Source organism: Polypterus senegalus, chromosome 11 (assembly GCF_016835505.1).
Source record: "Polypterus senegalus isolate Bchr_013 chromosome 11, ASM1683550v1, whole genome shotgun sequence".
Classification (NCBI taxonomy): domain Eukaryota; kingdom Metazoa; phylum Chordata; class Cladistia; order Polypteriformes; family Polypteridae; genus Polypterus; species Polypterus senegalus.
Genome location: NC_053164.1, coordinates 89,409,687 through 89,425,859, shown reverse-complemented (window position 1 = coordinate 89,425,859; position 16,173 = coordinate 89,409,687). Strand labels below are relative to the sequence as shown.

The following is a 16,173-nucleotide window of genomic DNA, read 5'->3' as shown; positions in this document are numbered from 1 at the left end:
CACCACTTCTTAGACATGTGTTTCCTGCACAGTGCAGCATGTGGAGTTGTTACATCTGCATTATAAAAATTGGACACATGCAGTGATGATTGGCCAGACTGTGTGAATGCTTAGTGAAGATTCGTCAGCAAGAGGGAGCAGCCCACTTACATCTAGGACAGTTAAGAATTTACTACTTGGAATAGAGTACAGACAGCATATAGGTCTCCATGAATAACTAATCCTTTTAATAGCTTCTGAGAGCTGAAGGATTCAAGGATACAGTGGCTTCCCCTGAAACTTCAGACACTGAGAGTGATAACAGGATCATGGCTGGCTGTATCCTCCTGATGAATTCTTGGGTGCACAGCAGTACATTTGGATTAGATCAAACACTGCACATCAGCCAGGTTTTTTATCTCTATGATGTTAGTGTTTGTGATTCATTTGTTTGTTTTTGAGAGATGTGAAGACATTGTGATTGATCAAGTTTTACAGTCATCTGTGTCTCAGAATATGAAAAAATAACAGTTGAAAACCAGTACACTAGTACATTTCTTTTTGTTTTTTTTCTGATTTTTTACTTTCAACTTACAGGGTTTATTTGGTTTCTCAAGAAATTTTGCTGGCAAAACTAATTTGTCCTTGGCACTTAATATTTTAGTTTAATGCTAGCCCCAATATAGCAGTATGTTGCAAAAATCCAGGGCTTAAAGCAGCAGAGGAATGTGATTTGTAGCTAGTCTGCTTGTTATTGTCAAATTGAAAACAGGCAGTAGACAGTGTAAGTGGTAGCTGTTTGAAGCTGGAAGGTTTTGAAGTAGGAAGGTTCTATATATTTCTATATACTTCTCATGTGGTTGGAAACTACTTTTATTGTATTTTTAAAAGTCTGAATGAAAATTGTATTTACATGTTTGAACTGTTGTGTAAATATAAGTGCAAATGTAATTTCATAAGAATTTCATTTGAACCAATAAATTGCTGTACTGTAATTTCTAATTTCTTAATATCTGATAAACAAAAAAATAGTACTTTTGTGGTTAATGTTTGAAGCAGCATTAATGTACATCAAAAAATCGTTGTTGATTTTCTTTCTGTTGCTCTTTTTTGTTTTTTTTTCCTTCAGTCTTATCTTTTACATACAGATCCTGAGTGTGGTTAGTAGTACATGCTCTGAATTCCCTTTTCAATGTTGCCCTTTGTTATTATTGGATATCGGAATGAAACCTTTTGCACCGTCTTAGATGTAATGTATAATTTAAAAGCTGTTTCAAGCAAGTAACATACTAATACAATATGTAGTCAAGAATAGCTACTAATGTGTCCACAAGGGTGCACCAAAGGGCTCCAAACCACAGACAAAGTAATGCACTTTTAAATAAAATAAGCAATATTTATTTATCCATAAAAATACCTTTTCCAAACGTCTTTCCACAGCCAGTTTCATATATGCAAATATGAAGGTTGCCGGCTGCTTCCTGCCTCTGACTCACCTATGTGTTGCAGCAGGCTCTCTTTTAAGCTGGATCCGGGAATTCTTCTGGTATCATGGAGAAAGTAGGGAGGTCTTCCCCGACAGTGCCCTCTCTTGATCCCCAAATACCCCGACAAGGCTGCACTTCCACACTCCCATCTCCCAAGCACCCCTGTGGGTGTCCTGAATAGGTGCCTATACGAGGACCACTGACACCTGGTGTGTGGGGAATGGAACCACTCTACATCCTTTTCTCAGTCCATCCATTATATCATACTGGCCGGACGGAAGTTATTTTTCTGTTCTGCTGCCCCACTCCATCTGTCATTTGTCTCTGGCCTCCTGTCTAGGTAATAAACCATCCTCTGTCCCGGCTGGAATGTCTGTTCTCCTCCTACACTTGCACATGCAAGTATGTACGCAATGAACATAACAAAAAATATTATTCAGTGTATATCTTATTGCTACATCAGTTTACAATTTTGAAAAAATGTTACTTACACGCTTTTTGATTTTAAGTGCTAAATGTGATTGCCCATTATTGTTAATTGTAGCTTGTATCACAGCATAGTTAGTTAAAGATTAATGTAGTGGAGCATGATGTATATTGATAAAAATGGGAGTTTTTCATAATTCACAAAATTCTGAATATATTGTGACAGGATAATATAATTGCAATTCTAAGTAGTATACCGCAACTATTAACTTTACTTTGTGATTGGAAAATATGTATATAACCACCTGTGATGTGTAGAAGCCACTTTAGATGTGATTTATGGTTAGAATGGCAGGGTGTGACACTATGTTCATCCCACAGAAAGAGTTAATCCTGACCTTTGGGAAAATCTGAACATAGTATAAACAAAACAGATTTTGGAGTACAGTAATAAAACAAGTTTTTAAAGAGTGCTACAGCTAACTAAAATACATTCTTGTGTTGTTTAAATGCAGGAAACAAGTAAAAATGACACTATAAATTTTATTTAGAAATTATAGCTAACTAGCATTTCTGAACTTTTAAGTGTTCTTTTAATTGTTACAAAATACGAACTACTATATATTAGAAAGAAATATAACATGTTTGAATTGAATTATATTCTGGATCTAATGTGGCTCAATGGCCTATTTTTCTTGTATTACCTATGTTCTGTTCATTATATATTTAGAAATATTTGAGATAGATTACATTAAAACACTGAGCCGCTCTCCTGTATTGTTATTTGTAAAGAAGCACTGAATTAAAAACAACAAATACAATGAATTAATTTGTATAATTAAGTGTTAAATGCCACATATATCTAATTAGTATATCCTTTAATAAATTATTTTTACAGCTATATTGCATCAAATAAAAAAATCCTAATTCAGCAGGTTTCTGAAATTCAGTCAGTGATTTCAAACACCTTTTTGACTTTGAAAGCAAATGTATAAGATATGTTTATCTCAATGAAGTTTATTTATCTTAATATATTTCAGATAACCTTATAAAATTAAAAACTATTTAATAAAATAAAATTTTACAAACAGCAGCCTCGTACAAAAAAAGTAAGGAAAAAAGCTGTAGCTTGGTGTGGGAGATAATACAGCCAGCAGACTTTATTTCCTGCTCACTGGATTTTTCCAGCTTTCTTTGAACTTTATGCATCTCCACCTTTACACAATGAATCCTAGCCTGAATGTGTACTTATTCCACTTGACATGCTGTGTGTCCTTAGCAAAGCTTCTCAAAGTTCGTTTCAGTGGAAAAGTATTTATAAATACAGAATGACTAAACTGTGGCCTGTGATTCAGCCTGTTTTGCATTCCAGGCAGCAAGCCCCCAGTTTGAGGCGTTTAGGGTTTTTTTTTTCTTTTTGCTGCTTGTCTTTTTAGATGAGTGTTAGAGGTCTCTCTGCTGCCTTCAGATGTTTGACTCAACTACTTCAGCATGGGGGAGATCCGGCAGATCTGTGAAGAGAGACTACCTCTCTGTAAACAGGAAACATTGGCTTTCACCCCTGTACTGAAGCAATAGCCCATTCCTGAGAGGCGGTCTCTTGCATGTGTGTGTGTGTGTGTGTGTGTCCGCCCGCCTCTGGTTAAGAGAATGTGTTTGTTGTCTGCCGACCAGCCAGCTGATTTGTGCTTTGGCATTCAGAGCTACTTGGTGGTAGTGTGTCTGGGAAAAAGAACTGGCAGTTCTACTGGAAATTTACATTACAGAGACTGAGCAAAATTATCTAGATATTATTTCAAACATATGTGATAAAAGGAAATTGAGTGCAGCTTTGGGGAAGATACACAAGTCAGCATTAATGATGAGAGCTTAAGAGTTCACTGAATAGAGAGCTCATTTAGAGGAAGCAAAAGTCAGAGGGAGCCGTTAAGGGAGGACTCACTCGTGATGTTCTGACCACATCCGCGCCTTTGCCAGAAAAATCTAGACTGCAGAAAATAAGAGTGCCGTTGCCTGCCTGCTTACCACCATCTTGTGGATCTATTGACTTTGAAGAAGAAAAGACTAAAAACAAGAGTCATGGCTTTTAGCCCCTGGCAGATGCTGTCCCCTGTCCAGTGGGCCAAGTGGACCTGGTCAGCAGTTCGTGGTGGTGGAGAGGATGGGCAAGAAGGACAAGGTGGTGCTGAGGAAGATGTGGCAGATGAGGAGGAAGATCAGTCCCTGAGCTGCAGGCGAGTTGCTTTTCCTCATTTCTCATGCGTGAAGACTGCTGCTTGGTGAGCTTGATAAGTATCTGTTTGATTGCTGGATAAGGTTTTGGGGGAGGGGCAGGGGCAAGCTAACAGGTAGCAGTAACCTGTGAACAATAAGCTTTGTCTGAAATTGTGTTTAGATGAAGCTTTCATCCTTTCACCTTAAAATTTTTTTTTAATTTATTTGTACCTATTCATCTCTTTTTCAATTTGTTTTTACTTATTCTGTCTGCATCTGACTTTATTCTAACTCTATTACAACAGCAGAGAGATAATCTCTTGTATGTTTACAACTGGACTTTTGGGTGTGGGTGGAATAGAAGTAGAATGGGATCAAGGTGGAATGACAAGTTTTCTGCGAAAAAGTGTTGTGGTGTGTTCAGGCTTAAAATGCATGCTATACAAAGTGGGCTAAAGAGAAATTGGTAATTTTCCTCATGCATACTGTCCCTCAACTTTGAAATTGTACATTTGCATTTGTTCTAACAAGATTATCAGTAAGATGTGTATCCTTTTACTAAGCAATGAGCAGATAATGTAAATATTTTACACTGCCATTTTTTTGATAGTGGTGGTATACAATTCACCTTAGCAGGGCTGTTAGAGATTCAGAATCAGAGAAGCTCCTTTTATTAGATTAAATAAACAAATTCTCAAAGAATTTGAGAATTAGTGGTTAGATTAAGAAGCCTGGCATTAAAAAGGACATGTTTCTGAGGAAGTAATTTCTCAAAGACATGTATTTGATGATGATTTACACAAGACTTGTGACTCTTTTGACATTTTTCTGTGTTTGGAAAGTACTTTATTTTACAGTGTGTAAATACAGACTTGTTCAGACCATTAATTTTGTTATTTGAGACTAACAGCTTTACCTCATTAGTTCAGGTAAGGAAGGCTGAAAGTTTGTTTATTATTGTCCATTTTACTACGTTAGCATTTTAGAACTGTACTGAAGTGAAGAAGGCCAGATATTGATTGCATGTTTTATATATATAAATGGTATACCTGTAGTACTGACTAATGTAGCAGGCAGCTCTTAGGATAACAATTTTTGATGAGCAAGATCTTTATGGAACAGTTTAACACATTTATACATTTTTCCATTTACTGAAATTACGTAAGTCAGCTGTGCACTCTCATGGTGTTTGATTTTATTTTGGCAGTTTGAGGCAAAGAGCTTTTCAGCATTAGTTAATTTTAAATGGGCACACTCACTCATGTAAGGACAATTTTGGGTCATTTGTTTCCAGCAGACCCCCGTGACCCTGTATTCGGATTCAGCGGGTTGGAACATGGATGGATGGATGTTACCAGAAATGAAGGGATGTAAACAAAAGCTAGAAAAAAGCAAATCTTTAATATCCAAAATTTTCAAACATAATGACTAAGTCATAATTTGCATGCAGTCTTGAGTAGCTGTAAAGAAAAAAAACACACCTACAGTGAAGTATGGTGGTGGTAGCATTATGCAGTGGGGTTGACTTTGATCAGCAGGGGTTAGGTATGTGGTTAAAATGGGAGAATTAATATTTTGCATATACTTTAAAAAAAATGTGCTTGAGCTTGCCAAAAAAATTGATGCTTGTGCAAGCCCCTCCCCAAGCAATGATACCAAACATCTTTGAAATGTCTTGAGAACAAAACGTTGAATGTCCTACAATGGTCCTGTCAAAGCCCAGATCTCAATCAAACTGAGTGGTACTGTTTGAAAGTGGTACTGTTTGAAAATAGTACTGTACACGCATCATCTACCTAAACTGAACAACCTAAAGCAAATTTGCCTGGTAAAATGGGCCAAAATCAGAACTATGCACAAAGAGAGAACCTACTTATTCCAAAAGGTGTAAACCTGTTAATGCTGCAAAAAAGTGTCTCTACAAAATATAGTTAGGATTGAATAGCTAGATGCTGGTTGTTCTAGTGCTGAAATGGAGTTCATCCAGTGTCCACAGTGTCCAAAGACATGAATATTAAGTGAATTGTATATGTTCACCCTGTGATGAATAATAAACTTGCAGAGAACAAGATTTCAGTGTAGGATTTGTTTTTCTATAAAATTAGAGAACTGAATACTTTTGATTAAGGCACTATATATAAATAGAAATATTTACACATAAAGATATTTATTACAATGTTCTATTAATTAGGGAATATTTACCAAATGTCAACTGACAACAGCTTGTATGTGTATGTTTATTTTTATCTACACATATTCCTGAAGAAAAAAAAATCCTCAATCCAAATCAAAATCTGTTCTCATTTTGTCAGATGAAGGTATAATTTTGGAATCTGTCATTTAAAATGGGACACTAATTTAGAAGTCCTGCATGGGATCAGGGAAGAATAAAATGTTCCTATTTAGGCTATTCTTGTGCTGTGTTCATTTTCATACTGCTTGGAAAAGAAATTATAATGAAGAACTAATTTTAGATTATTTTGTGTAATAACAGGTTTTCTCACAATTCAGTAAATAACTTGACAATGTGTTAGTTTTGGTAAATGAAATTATGTACATTAAATGTTACATCTCTTAATCTTCAGAATCTTAACTATGTTCTTTACATGAGTGACACTATGATTTGAATTTTCTCTCTCTCTCTGACTGTATTATGGATGAGTCACTATATTGCGCCCCAAAAATGAGGCTGAGTCTCAGTCCTTTAGCAAAATCAGCATTATTCCTCTAGAAACAGGAACAGCACGATTATTTATTATAGTGGGATCTACCACTCTCTCCTATACGCAGTCACAGCAAACGGACAAGGTTGGGGTTAGGTCAAAGACCAAGTTATACTGTTCCCTGCATCTATAATGTTTCTTACATCACCCTTGATAATAGGTACTTACAGTGCGACCTCAATCAGCTCGCATTTGTTTTCATGGCGCTATGCTGCGGTGCTGCAAACCCACGATTGCCTCATCGACGGACAATCATATTTCCATAGACAAAGCAATTGCAATTCTTCGCTCTGTCCTGTTTTGGTTGTGTTGGGGTTTAGGGTTAGGGTGCCCCAGGATGGAGAAATGTGATTGAGGTTTAGGGATAATCTCTGTGGCATTTACACATAAGTAACTGTTTTCAGACTCCATATCCCAAATCAATTTTCTTCCACAAGTATTGTCTACTCACTGTCAGTGTTTGCTTACTTTGCTTTATCAATTGCTTGGTGTCAATTTTATTTCTCATGTGTTTTGAGGAATAAAGTTCAATTTTAGCTAAGGAATAATGAATAACCTGGAATTTATTTTTCATAAAGTAATCAGTTAAGTAAAAGTTTAAGGTAAACTTAGACCTGGGTATATATTGGTAGAAGCAATATAGTTAATGCACATAAAAATGGAAGTTCTAAGGTAATATACACATATGTTACTCTAAGTAAAACTTTAGGAAATTAAAGGAACGATGCATGGATAGATGGAGTAGTAGCTGTTTAATGACTGATGGTTTTAATATTTTTTTTATATTTTTGAGTTTATTAATTATTGGTTATGATGTTCTCACTGTGGAATCATATGTTTGCTTATGCCATACTGACATATTAGGTCCCATTTTATCAAAAAACTTACATCTGAGGCATTTTTGACAGTTACTACAAACTTGGCAGCTATTTTCAAAATATTATTGAAAGAGTAATGCTTAGTGATATTCTCTGCCTGCATTGGCATTGCACTAAATTATGAGATTCTCTTCATAATACCCATGTACTTTTTACTTATAGATTATTCACTTATATGTTATGAAAATGCTGATTGCCTCCTTAAAACTAGGTTGAATATTAATGGGCATGAAGCTGCCTCCAGTAAAGCAGTGTGTGCTTTGTATGGGTTTTGTATGGGTTTTGCAGAAGAGATAAAGTGAGCTGTTCATGTAAACATTAGTGCTGCTTCCAGTCTAATTTGCCAAGTAACATTCAATATACAGCATGCAATTCATGCTTTTTGCAAGCTTTGTAGGAGAGGTAACTGGCCTTCAATTCCTATGGATGCATTCTGAGAAAAACTATCCCTTTATATAATGCAATTAAATGTGGAATTTTTTTCGTAAAGATGTGAAAAAGGAAAATAACCATATAGCAGTTAAATGTCTGCAATTATAAAAAATACATATGTTTGATTATTTGCATTACTGCATATTTTTCACACACTCTATTACGTTATGCAGCATCCAATACTGGTATGAAATGTAATTACCTCATTGGCCTCAATAACTGGAATGTTGCCTCCTATCTCTTTACAGCACTGCTTTGACTTAATAATAATTTTAGTTTTTTCAAGTTTAAATATCAATTTGAGGTTTAGATATGAAGCTTACTAAATGTTCTCCTTTATCAGTCATTCTGTTATAAATTTAGGTGAGTGTTTTGGATCATTATTGACACAACCTTCCTTAGTGAAATTAAAACCTGGATGGAGCAGAACTCTTTAAAATTAAACTGCAACAAAACTGAACTCCTGCAAATTGGGACTAAAATGCAACTTAATAAAATGAGCTCCTTCCCAGTCAATCTTGATGGTGATCTCATCAGACCTGCCTCTACTGCAAAGAACCTTGGTGTCATTTTTGATTCCTCCCTTTCTTACTCCACCCACATAAATGACATTAAGAAACTTTCTTACTTTCACCTCCATAACATATCCCGTGTTCGCTCCTTCCTCTCCTTTTCTAATGCTAAGAAACTTGTCCATGCTTTTATCACATCCCGCATAGATTATTGTAACTCGCTGTTGGCAGGTTCCCCTTCTAATCTTATATCTCAGCTCCAGCTTATTCAAAACTCAGCTGTAAGAGTCCTTACTCAAACCAGCAGCAGCGAGCACATCAAGAGTCTCTTGAACCCTTTACAACATGAGGGCATTTTTCAGCAATCTGTACCTGAGGGGGAATATCCCAAAATAAAGCCTTATCATTTAAAAAAATAAAGGCAGGACAGACAATTTTTCACTAAAACCTGACAGATAACTTCTCAAATGTGATAGAACCTGTGTTTGTGTCAGACACCCCTTTAATTAGAAACTTCTGCTAAACTAGGAAAGAAAATAGGTACTCACAGTAGTATTTTCAGATTTTTGTTTTCTGATATGGTATACAGTGCATCCGGAAAGTATGCACAGTGCATCACTTTTTCCACATTTTGTTATGTTACAGCCTTATTCCAAAATGGATTAAATTCATTTTTTTCCTCAGAATTCTACACACAACACCCCATAATGACAACATGAAACAAGTTTACTTGAGGTTTTTGCAAATTTATTAAAACTAAAACAATTGAGAAAGCACATACATAAGTATTCACAGCCTTTGTCAAGAAGCTCAAAATTGTGCTCCAGTGCATCCTGTTTCCCCTGATCATCCTTGAGATGTGTCTGCAGCTTCATTGGAGTCCACCTGTAGTAAACTCAGTTGATTGGACATGATTTGGAAAGGCACACACCTGTCTATATAAGGTCCCACAGTTGACATTTCATTTCAGAACACAAACCAAGCATGAAGTCAAAGGAATTGTCTGTAGACCTCCGAGACAGGATTGTCACAAGGCACAAATCAGGCTACAGAAAAATATCTGCTGCTTTGAAGGTCCCAATGAGCACAGTGGCCTCCATCATCCGTAAGTGGAAGAAGTTCAAAAGCACCAGGACACTTCCTAGAGCTGGCCGGAGCGATCGGGGGAGAAGGGCCTTAGTCAGGGAGGTGACCAAGAACCCGATGGTCACTCTGTCAGAGCTCCAGAGGTCCCCTGTGGAGAGAGGGAGAACCTGTCAGAAGGACAACCATCTCTGCAGCAATCCACCAATCAGGCCTGTTTGGTAGAGTAGCCAGACGGAAGCCACTCCTTAGTAAAAGGCACATGGCAGCCCGCCTGGAGTTTGCCAAAAGGCACCTGAAGGACTCTCAAACTATGAGAAACAAAATTCTCTGGTCTGATGAGACAAAGATTGAACTCTTTGGTGTGAATGCCAGACGTCATGTTTGAAGGAAACCAGGCACTGCTCATCACCAGGCCAATACCACCCCTACAGTGAAGCATGGTGGTGGCAGCATCATGCTGTGGGGATGTTTTTCAGTGGCAGGAACTGGGAGACTAGTCAGGATAAAGAGAAAGATGACTGCAGCAATGTACAGAGACATCCTGAATGAAAATCTGCTCTAGAGCGCTCTTGACCTCAGACTGGGGCGACGGTTCATCTTTCAGCAGGACAACAACCCTAAGCACACAGCCAAGATATCAAAAGAGTGGCTTCAGGACAACTCTGTGAATGTCGTTGAGTGGCCCAGCCAGAGCCCAGACTTGAATCCGATTGAACATCTCTGGAGAGATCTTAAAATGGCTGTGCACCGATGCTTCCCATCCAACCTGAAGGCTTTAGAGGTGCTGCAAAGAGGAATGGGCGAACTGGCCAAGGATGGGTGTGCCAAGCTTGTGGCATCAAATTCAAAAAGACTTGAGGCTGTAATTGCTTGCAAAGGTGCATTGACAAAGTACTGAGCAACGGCTAGTTTATTTATTTTTAATAAATTTGCAAAAACCTCAAGTAAACTTTTTTTCATGTTGTCATTATGGGGTGTTGTGTGTAGAATTCTGAGGAAAAAAAATGAATTTAATCCATTTTGGAATAAGGCTGTAACATAACAAAATGTGGAAAAAGTGATGCACTGTGAATACTTTCCGGATGCACTGTATACCATATCAGAAAACAAAAATCTGAAAATACTACTGTGAGTACCTATTTTCTTTCCTAGTTTAGCAGAAGTTTCTAATTAAAGGGGTGTCTGACACAAACACAGGTTCTATCACATTTGAGAAGTTATCTGTCAGGTTTTAAATGTGGAATGTGGAAAAAGTGATGCACTGTGAATACTTTCTGGATGCACTGTATCTCACGTACAAATTCTGCCTGGGCAGTTTTTTCACCTCTAAGGCATTGATAACACAATAATAATAATAATAATAATAATAATAATAATAATAATAATAATAATAATATTTTAGTTATATAGCACATAAGAAGTAAATAGTTACAGGGGTTTAGGTTGAGAACAATTTTATTGCACATTAATCAGTGAATCATTATTGATTCAGGAAAGTATTCTTCTGAACTGCTCTCTGTGTCAGACTCAAAATCAGCCAGGTCTTCTATTGCTGTCTTTGGGGATAATCTGCAAAACCTTGCTATAAGAGCGTTTTAGTTGACCTCAAATCAATTTGTCCGGAAAATGAGCAAAATTTGATGCACCATGACTATAGTGCCCCTTTCAGGTATGTCTTGTTATACTCATATATTGACATGTATTGAGTCTGAGCTCATGACTCAGAAGTGTGAGGTGGGATGTGCCAAAAGTGGCATTGCATCTCCTCGTATTTGGAGGATATCTCATGATTGATGCATCATACAATAATGTGCTTGTACTTGCTTTGATAGGGATAATCTACTTTAAGTACTGATGTCTTACTTGTAGATATTTGGTATTGTTTTGTGAAGTAATACGGAAGAATACATGAAAAATCGGGAGAGTGATGTAACGCTGTTTCTGGTTTTTAGCCTGTAGCTCTCAATCGGTGGGAGGGTTCGGCGCATTGGTTGAAATCTTTTGGTTGGGACTTTTTGATTGATGCAAAGCACTTGGGTATTCCTTATACAGAATAATTACTATTTTTTCAAATATTTTTGTGTCAATTTATAAAACACCACATGTATGATTTCATACTAGGTTAAAAGTTAACCATGAATATTATCAAGTTTGATTACTAGGAGTATGAAGTCGACACCTGTCACTTGCAAGTGAGGTATTGTTTGTGTCAGTGTTTAGCATAGTTCACATGTATGATATAGCAAAATATTTTTAAATGATCTCAGGGTTCAGTACATAAGAATTGATGGTTGCATAAATAATGGAAATAGGTTCCAGTCCTAATGCATCAAAGCACACCAGACTCATGTCTGGTAGTGTTTTTGACGGATGTACCCAGAACTGTGGAGGCAAAAAGCTGTGCATTTAATTCAACCATACATAAAACACTTGTGTTTTTTAACAAACTAAAGACAAGTGCTTATGTTCTAATTTGTGAACAGTGGATTTACAAAGTGCTCTACAACAGCAATCATATATTTGCCCGGGGTTTTCCCAATGGTTAAATGATTGTGTTTTTGTTTTTTTTCCTTAAGGTGAGGGAATATTTTAGATCCCTAGATATCATTATAGGCTTCACTGTCACTGTCCTGGAAGATTGTACGTTTTCCTGTTTGATTCATTTTGACATTTCTACTCTCTATATTCTCCTTTTGGAGCATATGGCTAAGGTTTGCATAGTACAAATTTTTTCATTCCCGCTCTCTGTGGCTCACAACAAAGTTCTATCGCATCTCCACCTACTCTTGCCAGCTCTTGTAAAAAGTCCGTTTTGCTCCTGACTACATTTTTATTTTGCAAGTACTATTTCTGGGGACATGCAGAACTTTTGTTCAAACAGTGGAACCCCAGAGCCGTTGAAATAGTTTTGTAGCCCTTCATGGACTGGTAGAGATCTAGTTTCTTTTTCCTGAGGTTTTTGGGCATTTCTTTTTATTCTGGGATGATTTTGTTAAACAAATATTGGGGAGGTCTGGTCTAAACTAGGTCTAAATAAATTCACTGAGACAAATATGCAATTCAGAAGTATATAGACAGGAAGCAAACACTTTTCTTACAGGTGACACTGTAGTCTTTTTTGTGGCTAATTTTATTTTACTTTAACAAACAGTACCTTATCCCTAGTCTGCTTAAGAACAAGAAATTTGTGTCAACCTTCTCCAAAGCCTCTGGCTAGCTTTAATAGTTGTATTCTTCATTGTCTTCATCATGTGCCATTAAGAGCTCTATGTGTTTTCCTCCAGCTAAAAGCAGAGAGTAAACAACAGCTGCTGAAAGGATTGTCAGTCTGCCTTCAGCCACTAGGTCTGTGCATTATTAGAGTTGCTTTTTATAATTTGTTAATATGTTCTGCCATTTCAGGAAGTTCAGTTGTCTATTTAATTAATCCTGCCCTGGTGAAAGGTCTCCAGTTTCTAAATGTTTTACACTCTTTAAAGCTTGGAAATCAAAACTCTAATGCTGTATCTTCATTGTCTCATCATTATGTTAAATAAGTAAAAAGTGTGCCACAAATGGTGAGGAATGTATTAGCCAAATATCCTTCTATCCCTGAGGTTAAATTTATGCAAAAGCCATCTTCCTTCACCAATATACTAACAACTCAATAGTGCTTCACTCACTCAGAATAAGGAACCAATGTAGGAAGTGTTTCGCGGTAGAGAACCTATTATCTGTGGCATCTCTGCATGAGAACCATCGTTTTCCACTCTTTCAAATGTACCCAATTTTTAATGTCTGGAAATTATTAAATATTAAATCAGTTAGAGATCTGTACATGAAAAAGTCTTCGCATCCGATGAACAATTACACTGTAAATTTAACTTTCCAGCAGCACATCTCTTTCACTTCCTTCAAATTAGAAACTTTGTTAAACAAAACCTACCCAATTTCCCTCACCTCCCACCCACCTCTGTTCCAGAAGAAATAATGATCAGTCTTGAGGACTCAGACAACATTTCCATAATATATAAAACATTTTAAAGTCCCTGCCTTTCAAAGATCCCAGAGTACAGTGGGAAAAGGATCTCTCACTCAACATCTCAGCAAAGGAGTGGAAGGTAGCAATGCACAGAATTCGCTCAAGCTCCATATGCTCAAGGCATAGAGTTATTCAGGTTAAAATTATATATCAAGAGCATCTGTCTCATTTAAAATTGTCCAAAATGTTTCCAGGGCAAGATTCAACCTGTCCAGTCTCATTGGGCCACATGTTTTGGGTGTGCACCAAATTAATTTCATTTTGGACAAAAATTTTTAAATGCCTTTTAGACAGCCTTGAAGTTACAATCCATCCTAATCCACTAATAGTTGTATTTGGTGTACCTCCAGATGGGCTTAAAATAGAGAAAAACAAATAAACTGTAATTGCCTTTACTTCACTATTGGGATGTAGACTCATCTTGCTTAACTAGAAGAATGCTAACTCAACCCTTCTTTTAAGTCAGTGGATATTATTATCACAAACTGGAAAAAATCTAATTCTCACTTAGAGGATTTGTACAAAACATTTTCAAAACTTAGCAGGATCTGATCAATAACATTTTAGAATAAGCATTTAAATTGAGGTAGTGGATTCTCTCCTCTCTTTTTTGATTCTATTTATTTTTATTCATTTATTTATTTACTTAGCTTTACTCTGCTGACCTAGCTCTCTTTCTCATGGGTGGGGGTCAATTTGTTTTGAATCTAGTTTTGTTAAACTTGACTTACATGTATAGAATGTTATTTGTTATATATATATATATACAAATGTGAAAAACTGGCTTTGCAAAAACGTGGGTCCCCTCGTCATTTTGCTGATTTGAATGCATGTAACTGCTCAATAGTGATTACTTACAACACCAAATTGGTTGGATTAGCTTGTTCAGCCTTGAACTTCATAGACAGGTGTGTCCAATCATGAGAAAAGGTATTTAAGGTGGTCAGTTGCAAGTTGTGCTTCCCTTTGACTCTCCTCTGAAGAGTGACAGCATAGGATCCTCAAAGCAACTCTCAAAAGATCTGAAAACAAAGATTGTTCAGTATCATGGTTTAGGGGAAGGCTACAAAAAGCTGTCTTAGAGGTTTAAACTGTCAGTTTCAACTGTAAGCAATGGAATCAGGAAATGGTAGGCCACAGGCACAGTTGCTGTTAAACCCAGGTCTGGCAGGCCAAGAAAAATACAGGAGCTGCATATATGCGTAGGATTGTGAGAATGGTTACAGATGCAAAAGGAGGCTCAAATAAGTATTGATGTAATATCTCTGTCGGGGTGCTCAAATTTATGCATCTGTCTAATTTTGTTATGGTGCACATTGTATATTTTCTGTTAATCCAATAAACTTAATGTCACTGCTGAAATACTACTTTCCATAAGGCATGTCATATATTAAAAGGAAGTTGCTACTTTAAAAGCTTAGCTAATGATAAATAAAAATCCAAAGAATTAAGACGGGTTTCCATTCTTTTTCATATGACTGTATATGTATTATACATATATATAATATATATGTATAATACATATACATATATGTATTATATATATATATATAATGTGTGTGTGTATGTATGTATATTTTAGCCACCAAGGGGAGCATCAGCTTCTTCTTTCTTTTTCTCTCAATATCTCTCTCTTTCGCCTCTAATCCTCCTCCAGCAAGTTTTGCCTCCCTTCCACCCAACTCTGGCTTCTTGAATGAAGTGAGGCAGTCCTTTTATGCTGCGCCTGGGAGCACTTCAGGTGGTGCATCAGCACTATCTGGAAATATTCCCAGGAGTGGTGGAAACCCAAAGTAGGGATCTGCAACTCCCCTTGTCGGCGTCCACAAAACTCAATAGGCTGTTGACAAAATCCAACACCCATGGAGCCATACTTGGGGAGGCAGTGCCCTGTGCACATCTACTCCCAGCCAGTTTAATAGCTGTCTATTAAAGAAAAAATATATACATTTTATATAATTGTATAATATTTTATATCATTATATATATTTTATAATTATATATATAAGTGTGTGTGTGTGGATTAGAAATGGATTTTATCAGTTATGTGAGTTTCTTTAAAAGAGTCAGAAATACAGTATATAACTTAAGAATTTAATAAGAATACTTTAGAACTTCACATTTATGTTAGAGATTCTTTGTAAAATGTATTATTTTTGTTTTCACAGTTATTAATAATTATTTTTCCTACACTGCCAGTTTAAATAGAAATCCTTTTATAGCAAATATGAAATGGAATATCAAATAAGTTTTCGCCATTGTAGATTTGTTGTGCAATAGTTAGTGATATTGCCACAGAATCCATAGTCAGTATCATAGATCCAGGCCCTGTCTATGTTGATCTTGCATGAGTTTTACTTTTAGTACTCTAATTTTCTTTCCATCTATGTAAAAAGTAGGAAGACATAATGAAAT

The 16,173-nt window shown here is 36.5% G+C and overlaps 1 protein-coding gene across 5 annotated transcripts in view; it reads left to right on the top strand.

The window, feature by feature from the left end:
* tacc1 (transforming, acidic coiled-coil containing protein 1) overlaps positions 1 to 16,173 on the top strand; it is a 112,163-nt gene that overhangs the window by 27,227 nt on the left and 68,763 nt on the right. For 2 of the 5 annotated variants that reach the window (XM_039769226.1, XM_039769225.1), the window contains exon 1: positions 3,537 to 4,171. The exons of 1 other annotated variant lie outside the window; for it this stretch is intronic. In XM_039769226.1, the coding sequence (XP_039625160.1) occupies positions 3,972 to 4,171 (200 nt within the window). In that variant the 5' untranslated portion in view covers positions 3,537 to 3,971. Of the gene's footprint in view, positions 1 to 3,536; positions 4,172 to 16,173 lie in introns of those variants that run through there. 2 more of the 5 variants (XM_039769227.1, XM_039769229.1) reach the window with 2 other exon arrangements.